Source organism: Brassica oleracea, chromosome C8 (assembly GCF_000695525.1).
Source record: "Brassica oleracea var. oleracea cultivar TO1000 chromosome C8, BOL, whole genome shotgun sequence".
NCBI classification, from domain to species: domain Eukaryota; kingdom Viridiplantae; phylum Streptophyta; class Magnoliopsida; order Brassicales; family Brassicaceae; genus Brassica; species Brassica oleracea.
Window position 1 is genome coordinate 2322721 of NC_027755.1, and position 10765 is coordinate 2333485.

Genomic DNA, 10765 nt, shown 5'->3' on the forward strand with positions numbered 1-10765 from the left:
GTCGATACATTATTACTTAGTCGATACATGGTTTCTCAACGTAATGCTTAAATTATATTCTTAGTATAACATGCTTATTAACCTACAACACTTAAGTTATCATATTTCTTAGAGAATCGATATTGATTATTTACTCATATAGCATAAATATTAACTGATAACATTTGTGTTATCATCTAAGTATATTAATAAATCATTGTCTTTTGTTATGACTGGCAAAACGAGATTAAGAGGAAGATCCAATGTACAGAGATTGGAAACCATTTTAGAAGGCATGGCTTTATTGGAGACCATGATTTCACAGCTATAATTCGCACATTTGATGTCGACGGAACAGTAACTACAGTGACAAAGACGAGTTGATAAGGAAGAGGTCGGTAGAATATTGGTGTGGAAACAAACTAGTGAAGATCATCAGAGTATAAAGACAGTGGTCGCCTGGGAAATGTTGTGAGGATCCTATTTACCATCAATTTGATTTAATCTGAGAAGAAAATTGTATGAAATGTTTCGTGGAGATATGAAGTGAGAAGAAAAGAAGATTAACAGAAATAGATAAAGATAGGATAAAGAAAAAAATAAAAAAGAGTGAGAGACAGTAGTAGGGATAATTTGGGAAAGATATGGCCAAAAAACTACAGTAAACTACCTTAATGTCATGTCATGTATAATTTTTTAATATTGGTCAGGTTTTTGTATATCTAGCTAAATGTCTCTTGAAAAAATGATACTAATATAATCAAACTTATATACGTCTATTATAGTTTTAGTAAACCATGATATACAAATTCAGTTTATAATATAAATGATAAATGGTCTCATATTTTTAATATAGAATAGATCTAATAACTAAAATTGTATATGATATTTTATATTCATTTATATAAATTATAAAAATTGAATATTAAAATGATGTGCCATAAATGTAATTGATGTTGGAGAGCTTTTCAAAACCAACCATTTTTTTCAAGTCAAACCTAAAACCAACCTTTTTTTTGTCATTATTATTCATCAATGAACTTTCCATACTATCCCTATGTTTTTGAATTATTTACAAAATTGCCATTTTTATTTATTTTTTTATTAATTTCGAAATTAATAAAAAAAACCAAATACACCCTAACCATTTCTTCCTATTTACAAAAATACGATCATCATCAATTTTTCGAACCACCATGAACCACCATTTTTTAGCTCTTGAAGCTCTAGAATTCAATTTTTAACCACTTTTTTCTCATTCTAAACCAAAAAACTTCATTTCCTCTCATCTCCTCTACATTTCCATCTAAAAAACTCTCATAACTTTCATTTTCATAATCACAAACTTCATATTTTCGAGTTTCTTCATTAGTGAATCGTCAAAGATGCTTCTTTTTGCTCATATTTGGAGTTCGGACGGTTGAAAAGGTTGGAAACGAGCTTTACACCAGAAAAAGGTAACTATTTACATGGTTTTCGTCATTTTCAGACCTATGTCGCGACAGTAGCCTGTCTTGTATGTCTATGCCTACGTGTAGACGTACGATGAATTCTACTTGTCAACGCATGGGTCAGTTTTGCAATTGACCAAACAATTTTTTTTCTAACGCAGACTTCCCCAGTAGTCTTCGTCTTTACCTTTGACAACAAAAACAAAACTTCCGGTAGACTTACCAAGACGTCTACTTAAAAGAAACGTCTGACCAAGTGTGCTAGGTGCGGGGGACATCTACATTTGGCAACCAGCCAAGTCAGGGATCTATACCACGAGATCAGGTTACAACTCATTTGTTAGGAACAAATAAGCCTTACCTATTCCAGCTACATCTGAATTCAACTGGTTAGAGGATGTATGGTCTGGGAAATTCTGTCCAAAAATGGGAGTGTTCCTCTGGTCAAACATCCAAGGAGCTATACCACTAGTAAAAAACTACAAAAAAGAGGACTCCGGTTAGGTATTTCCTGCCTTTTTTGTCAAGAACCTGTAACCAAGATGTATACCTTCTTCGAGTGTCCTACGACGATAAAGGTCTGGAATTTGTTCCCTCTCCATAAATTAGTTCACATAGCTATAGAGGATTTCAAAAAGGCAATGTGCAAGTTTCGTGGAGTTAACTGTCTGCCACTAACATGAGTGTTTCACAATGTACTCCCCTGGGTGTGCTGGACTATCTGGCTAGCATAGAACTCGTAAATCTTTGAAAATCACATTTACACACCTGAAGAAATTGCATCACGAAGCCTCAGATTAGCTACAGAGTGAAATGCAGCACAAATACCAGAAGCCCAAAAAGGCCGAAGCTTACCAGCTCCCTTGAGGGGTATGAACCAATCAGCGTACCCATCGGCAGTAACTGTATGCAAGACCGATGCGGTTTGGAGAAAGCAGTCGAAGCAAGCAGGGCTTGCATGGACTTTCTCAAACCCGAATTCAATCCCTACAATCACCAAATCGAACACTCAATCGTTCGTCAGCTCACCTTTTATGGCAGAAGCTCTTGCGATGCGTCTAGCCCTCATCAAGGGAGCGATTCTTGGGATTTCTACACTCAAGGTGTTTTCCGCCAATCAAACGTCATGAGAGTAATCTCCAAATACTTTCAGGTTAAGGAAATTCATGGAATCATAGCGGACATCCATCAAATCTCCTATGCTTTCGTCTCTATCTCTTTTTCTCATGTTTCACTCGAACAAAACAGAGAAGCTGATGTATTGGCAAAGCTCTCTCTCTTAGATCTATTTTTGAATTGGACCCATATTTGGACTAACCCTGAACCTGAAGTTTTTCTAGTTTTATTATAATATTTGGTGAAAAAAATATTTTAATAAAATAAATTTCAATTTATTTAAATGACAAGAAACTACGCTTCAATTTAATTTTTATTAAAAAAAATATTGAACAACATCCCCTGAGAAATTTTTAGTCGATAGACTCTTTTATTGATTGATTTGGCCCCATATTCTAAAAATCGGCCGCTTAGCCGCCTAGGCGCTACGTGTCACTCTTCCGTCCCGATTTATGCCAAATCGGTTTAAAAAATCGGATATCCGATTTTTTCCGCCCAGACCGCCTAAATGACCGCTAGCCGCCTAGGCGGCCGCCTAATCTATTATTTTATTTTATTTTTATTTTTTATTTTTATTTTATTTTTATTTTATTTTTATAATATTTTTATTTGTTTATTTGATCTAAATTTTTATAAATATCATTTATATTCATAATTTTGATGAAAATTACACTATATTAATTTTATATATTCTATTTGTGTGTTTTATATAATCTTAAACATGAAAAATGTATTAATGTTATACACAATTAAAGATTAACATGTTTTATAATTTTCGATTAATCCCCGATTTTCTCTTTCGGCGCTAGGCCCAACCCGACCGCCCGACTAGCGTCTAGCGCGTTCCCGAACAGGGATTTGGCCACATGATTAAAACCCCACTAAAATGGATGTTTAGTATACTAAAATGATTCCGCCACCCATTCAGTGTCGAATCAAATTAATTCTGGAATCTTCGGTGTGATTCTATCTAAAACACAGTGGTTAGTATGGGATGGGACGATAGATAGTTTTGGTGCCACAATTTAGTCGTGTTACCAAATCAATTAATATATACAAATGACAACCAAGCAAAGGTTCCGACAAAAGGCACCTCTTCCCTCAAAGTCGATCTATGGCACGTTAATTTTGGTGCTTTGCTTAAGGCTTCAATTAATATATTATAGTGGACCATTTCGGTGCTTTGTTTAAGGATTTAACTGAGGAATCTTTAAGATTCTCCTTTCATTGACTGAAAAGAATAATTAATTTGTGAATCACTTTTTTTTTTTTTTTTTTTTTGTCAGCAACAAACATAATCATATAGACTCTGTAAACCAAATTGTTAGTTCCGCATCCATATGGACAACAAAAGAGGGTTGCTTTCTTGCACTGCGTGAGTCTATCCACCCTTGGATTATGCGTCCTTGGTATATGGAGAAGCTCTGAGCTGTGAAAACTGTTTTTTAGGACCTTGATATCTTCCAGGTAACTTGCAAATGCGGACCATTCTCCAGGTTCATAAACCATCTTTACCAACTCACAAGAATCCGTCGCAAAAGTAATAGTAAACTGTCTTAGATTCTTCATGCATTTCATTCCCCAAATGAACGCCTCTATCTCCGAATGAAAGAGTGATTGACTCACTCTAGTATTCCTCGCTCCCATTAAACCATCAAAACCTTCAAAAGTAATGTCAACCTTTGTCCCGAGTATCTATCATTTTCTTTCCATGATTCATCCGTATAACACCATCTATCAGGAATAGTTGGTACTGTCGCATTCACTACCAATCGTGCCTGGTCAGTTCTCTGTGTATGAGCAATTTGCGCCTCGGCACAGAGCACCGACTCTGTTTCTGCCAACTTGAGGGTATCTCAGGGACCAATATCTAAATTGCTAAATACCTTATTGTTCCTTCATTTCCATAAATTTATCATCTTTATATATTTAAAATGGCTTTAATTTTTATAATTTAAAACTATTTATATATGTTAAACTATATACTTATACATAAAAGTGGATTTAAAATTTATTTATGTTCAGTTTTTTCCAAAAATAATGTATATATATATTAATCTTATACTTATATTTAGTGTAAAAGTATTAGGCGTCCGCCTATACGGCTAAGCGCTATACAGTCAATCTAACGGGTAATAAACTGCTAGGGCGTTTTTGAACACTGGTTAAGGGTCACTATCCCATCCTTTAAATCAAAGTGTGATATTTGATCAACTGCCAGTTAACAAACCTCTAGTCGAATGGGCAAAAGTGATTCGGTTCAAGAAAAATATCCCAAACACACAAATCTCTTACTTAAGTTTTCTTATTGAACATATGTCCCACAAGGGACATGTTACTTTCTTGGGTCTAGGGAGTGATTATGCGTGTCTCTTCTTCTAATCTCTCCAGGAAACAGGAGATATCTTGTTCTTTGAATGCTCTTACTCTAACTCCGCTTGGTCCTCGGTTTAACAAAAACTGTCTTTCACCACAAGAGATCATTCTTGGAATGAGATACCTCTCGGCCTTATGCACTACAAGAATTCTGTAAATTAGTCACGGACTGGCGAAAGAGTTTCTGTAGTCAAATTTATTAGCTACAAATATAGCGACGGAATACATAAATTTACTTTTGTAGCTAAATTTGTTGCTAGCTGTAGCAATCCGTAGCTATATAGCTAGAGATATATTCTGTTGGTAGTCTGTAGCTAAATAGCTACGTCTTGGTTAGAGATTAGTTATTGCTATAATTATTCTATTTAGCAACGATTAGCTACATATATTTCTATTGCTAAATAGCTATGGTGGTCTATCCTCACAATTTTTTAGCCTTGATAACCATACTACATATAGTAAAAATAATCAAATTAATTTAAATTATAATATTTCATATCTATATATAATGTTTGTATTAATAAGGTGATTATCGATTAATTTTACAATGCAAATTGAATTTTATGTTTTAAGATAAACTTTTGATGCATATATATTAACAGCAGTAGTTCAGTAAACTTAATGGCTAGACACACATGTTTTTTTTTTTTAATAGCCACATATGTTAGTTTAAGTTTAGTCACTTATAGTAATTGGCAAGCATCTTTTGTTAGGTTTACATTGAACAGTATAGCTCTCTGCACGTAAGACGCATATACTTCTATAGTGTATGTTAATTGTGACATTCATCGGTTTGTATAATAAGGTCAGTGTTTATTTTTTTTTTTTTTTTAAGGTAAGTTTTAAAAATGTTATGGAAGTTCTTTATAGAAGTTTTATTATTTGATGATACATATATATGTCCAATTTCTTCTCTGATTTTTCTACTCCAATTTAACTTTAACCCTAAACCTCAAACCCTAAACCTTATACCCTAAACCCTATAATATACTCTCATATGTTAAAAGAGTTAAAACAAACTAATTTTTATTAAAAAGAAAAAAGAAGTTTTACTTAAAATTAAAAAAAAACAATTCATGCCTTATACACTTTTATCCTTTTATCAATTTATTATGTTGTTATATTTTTATTTTCTTTGAATAATTATATGACCACATGTACACAGACTTATTTATATATATTGACATATTGGAGTTTAATCAATTTTATTATAAAGTTTGAATTTGAAATTGTTATAACACATGCATATTGAATTTTCCTAACAATATATAGATAAGTCTAGAAAAAACTGAAATTAATAAAAATCTGTCAATTTTCCTAAATCACGAGTGCTTCGCGGTGGACAGAAAAAAAAATTCACGCCAAATTTTCGTAATGGCGCCTAAAATTTTCACCAAAATATTCAATTACTGCCATAAAATAATCTCCCAAATCGAAGAACAAGAAACATCAGTGTTCAAGCGACTTGGACACAAAAATGGTGATTCAGGAGAAAAGAACTCAGAATCCCATTTTCATTCTGCTCAAGTAGCAGCTTCACACCCTCGCCATTCTGTCCGTAGGATAGTATTGGGGAGTGGTAAAATCTTGGAAGAAGGGTTGATGGATAACTCCAACCCTTCAAAGTCATTATGAGAATTCTCAGCTGGAACTGTCAGGGGTTGGGGAATACCCCTACAGTTCGACATCTAAAGGAGATGCTTGGTCAGCACTCTCCTGAGATTCTATTCCTCAGTGAGACCAAAAATAAAAGGAGGTATTTAGAAAGTTTAGCGGAAAGTTTGGGCTTCAGCAATCTGAAAACGGTGGAGCCAATTGGAATAGGAGGAGGACTGGCAGTGTTCTGGAAGGAGGCTTGCCGTGTGGAAGTACTGCAAGCACACAGAAGAGTCATCGACATGAAGATACACTGGCAAGACAAGATTTTCTTCCTCTCTTGTATCTATGGTGAGCCAGTAAAAGGGAAGAGAAACGATGTATGGGAAAGGCTCACCCGCATAGGTACCAATAGGAAAGGGCCTTGGATAATGACTGGCGACTTTAATGAAATGATTGATCCCTCCGAGAAGTTAGGAGGTGCTGCAAGAGACATTGATGAAGGGAAAGAGTTTAGACAGATGCTGCACGCAAACGGGCTCTGGAACATTAAACATTTCGGGTATCAGTTCTCATGGGCAGGTACCAGAAATAACGAAAACGTGCAGTGTAGACTCGACAGAACAGTAGCCAATCAATAATGGCTTGACATGTTCCCTCAAGCATCAGCAACCTATCTGCAAAAAGTCTGCTCTGATCATAGCCTGATTCTCACAACCCTAGTCGACCAGATCCGTTACAGACGCGCTTGCTTCAAGTATGATCAACGCTGGATACGTCGTGAAGGCTTCTCCAGCACAGTCGTACAGTCGTGGAAAAGACAAGGACCCGGTCAGCTTGGTTTAGTTGGCAAAATTGCTAACTGCAGAAAAGACATCTCAACTTGGAAGAGACTAGCAAAGCCGAACTCCGCCCTTAGAATCCAAGAACTCCACTCCAAGATAGATGCAGCAATGAGATGCAGTTTCATTAATAGAGAGGAGCTCAACAACTTACGAGACTCCCTCAATGAAGAATATCACAACGAGGAAGTTTTCTGGCGAATAAAAAGTCGTCTCACTTGGCTACGATCGGGGGACCGAAACATCAAGTTTTTTCACGCCGTCACAAAGAATCGCAGAGCACCGAACCGCATCTATAGCCTCCTTGATGATGATGATAAAGAATGGTTTGCGGAGAAGGATCTGGGAAGCCTTGCAGACAAACACTTCAACCTTCTATACGCTTCAGAAGATGTTGGGCTCGACATGCAGAACTGGGAGGACATACCTGCGGTCATCACCGAGGAGCAGAACTTGCAACTGATAGCGCCCATCACTACTGAAGAAGTAAAAGCTGCAGTCTTCGACATAGACCCTCACAAGTGCCCAGGTCCGGATGGTATGAATGCATTCTTCTTCCAGCAATTCTGGGACTCCATGAGTAAAGACATTACTGCCATGGTCGCAAACTTCTTCAGCTCGGGGAAGTTAGAAGATGGCGTCAACAAAACAAACATCTGCCTCATTCCCAAGAAGCTCGACGCGAAGAAGCTGGGGGATTCTCACAACCCTAGTCGACCAGATCCGTTACAGACGCGCTTGCTTCAAGTATGATCAACGCTGGATACGTCGTGAAGGCTTCTCCAGCACAGTCGTACAGTCGTGGAAAAGACAAGGACCCGGTCAGCTTGGATTAGTTGGCAAAATTGCTAACTGCAGAAAAGACATCTCAACTTGGAAGAGACTAGCAAAGCCGAACTCCGCCCTTAGAATCCAAGAACTCCACTCCAAGATAGATGCAGCAATGAGATGCAGTTTCATTAATAGAGAGGAGCTCAACAACTTACGAGACTCCCTCAATGAAGAATATCACAACGAGGAAGTTTTCTGGCGAATAAAAAGTCGTCTCACTTGGCTACGATCGGGGGACCGAAACATCAAGTTTTTTCACGCCGTCACAAAGAATCGCAGAGCACAGAAACGCATCTATAGCCTCCTTGATGATGATGATAAAGAATGGTTTGCGGAGAAGGATCTGGGAAGCCTTGCAGACAAACACTTCAACCTTCTATACGCTTCAGAAGATGTTGGGCTCGACATGCAGAACTGGGAGGACATACCTGCGGTCATCACCGAGGAGCAGAACTTGCAACTGATAGCGCCCATCACTACTGAAGAAGTAAAAGCTGCAGTCTTCGACATAGACCCTCACAAGTGCCCAGGTCCGGATGGTATGAATGCATTCTTCTTCCAGCAATTCTGGGACTCCATGAGTGAAGACATTACTGCCATGGTCGCAAACTTCTTCAGCTCGGGGAAGTTAGAAGATGGCGTCAACAAAACAAACATCTGCCTCATTCCCAAGAAGCTCGACGCGAAGAAGCTGGGGGAGTTTCGACCCATTAGTCTGTGTAACGTTGCTTACAAAATTGTCTCTAAGTTGTTAAGCAAACGGTTGAAAAATGTATTGCCATGGATAATAACTGAGTCACAAGCAGCTTTTGTTGAAGACAGGCTTATTTCAGACAATATACTGATAGCCCACGAGCTATTGCACGCCCTCAACTCAAACAACAGCTGCTCTAGAGACTTCATAGCCATCAAAACAGACCTTTCTAAAGCCTTCGACCGGGTCGAATGGACTTTCCGCAACAAGGCGATGAAGACACTCGGTTTCTCAGATGCTTGGTGTGCGATGATCATGGAATGTGTAACCTCTGTCCAATACCAGGTACTCATCAATGGAGCTCCCTACGGTGACATCAGACCAACTAGAGGAATAAGGCAAGGAGACCCGCTGTCCCCTTACCTATTTGTGATATGCACTGAGATGTTGGTCCAAAAATTGCAAAGTGCAGAAAGCAGAGGAGAAATCACTGGACTAAAAGTCGCAAGAAGCGCACCGGCAATATCTCACCTTCTCTACGCAGACGACAACATGTTCTACTGCAAGCAGTCGGATGAAGAGATCACTCGCCTCTCTGCGATCCTTCAAGAGTACAGTATGGCCTCAGGTGAACGCATAAACTACCAGAAATCAAGCTTGTACTTTGGAAAAAACATTCCGAGTGATAGAAGAGAAGAGATAAAACTGAAGCTAGGAATGGCGCAAGAGGGTGGAGACGGCATTTACCTAGGACTACCTGAATTCTGTGGAGGTTCCAAGGTTTCAATACTCAGCTATCTCAAAGAAAGAATGGAACAAAGGATTGGAGGATGGCAAAACAAGTTCTTATCCCCAGGCGGTAAAGAAGTCCTCCTCAAGGTGGTTGCTTTAGCTCTCCCGACATATACTATGTCATGTTTCCTCATCCCAAAGACTATATGCAATAAGATAGCATCCTTAATGTAAGACTTCTGGTGGAAGAACAACAAGGAATCCAAAGGGATGCACTGGCGCAGTTGGGATTATCTATGTAGACCCAAGGACAAAGGAGGAATCGGTTTCAAGGACCTAGAAGCTTTTAACATTGCGCTTCTAGGGAAGCACCTCTGGCGTATGATCACCCCCCCTACATCCTTGCTAGCCAGAGTATTCAAGAGCCATTACTTCAGAGCCACAGACCCCCTCAATGCCACTTTGGGATCCAGACCCTCCTTCGCTTGGAGAAGTATTCATGCTGCTCAGAATCTGATCAAACAAGGAGCAAAAGTGATCATTGGAAACGGGAGAAACACCAATATATGGGATGAGCGATGGCTGGGAAGCAAACCTGCGTTACCCATCACAACTACAAACTGGCTAACTGCTTCTCTCCAGCACTCACTCAGCCTAGACATGCGAGTCAGTGACCTGATGACAAATCCTGGAACAGAGTGGAACGAGGAGATGATCTTGAGGCTATTTCCACAAGATATCGCAACAAAGATCATTTCAACAAATCCACATGGAGCAACAGCTGCAGATGCTTACAGTTGGGAATTCACAAAGACCGGTCACTACACAGTCAAGTCAGGCTATTGGGTGCAGCTAAACATCATTGAGACAAACGAGCAAAAACAAAAGATGGATCAACCGAGCCTCGACGCTTTAAGCGAGAGAATCTGGAAACAAAATACAGGCTCCAAGATCCACCATTTTCTTTGGAAATGTGTTAACAATGCCCTCCCCGCAGCAGCAAACATGAAGCACATACACATCACAAAGGATGGGCGTTGTATGCGCTGCTCAATGGAAAATGAAACAATAAATCACATCTTGTTTGAATGTCCCTACGCTCGCCTTGTCTGGGCACTATCTCCAGTTCATGCACCTGTCGATGGTAT

At 38.5% G+C, this 10765-nt stretch overlaps 1 protein-coding gene across 1 annotated transcript in view; it reads left to right on the forward strand.

Annotated features, from left to right (window-relative positions):
* The first annotated feature begins 6553 nt into the window (after positions 1-6553).
* LOC106308412 overlaps positions 6554-10765 on the forward strand; it is a 6372-nt gene continuing 2160 nt past the window's right edge. The window contains exons 1-4 of the mRNA XM_013745570.1: positions 6554-7100; positions 7242-8107; positions 8241-9764; positions 9867-10742. Coding sequence (XP_013601024.1) covers positions 6554-7100; positions 7242-8107; positions 8241-9764; positions 9867-10742 — 3813 coding nt within the window. The remainder of the gene's footprint in view (positions 7101-7241; positions 8108-8240; positions 9765-9866; positions 10743-10765) is intronic.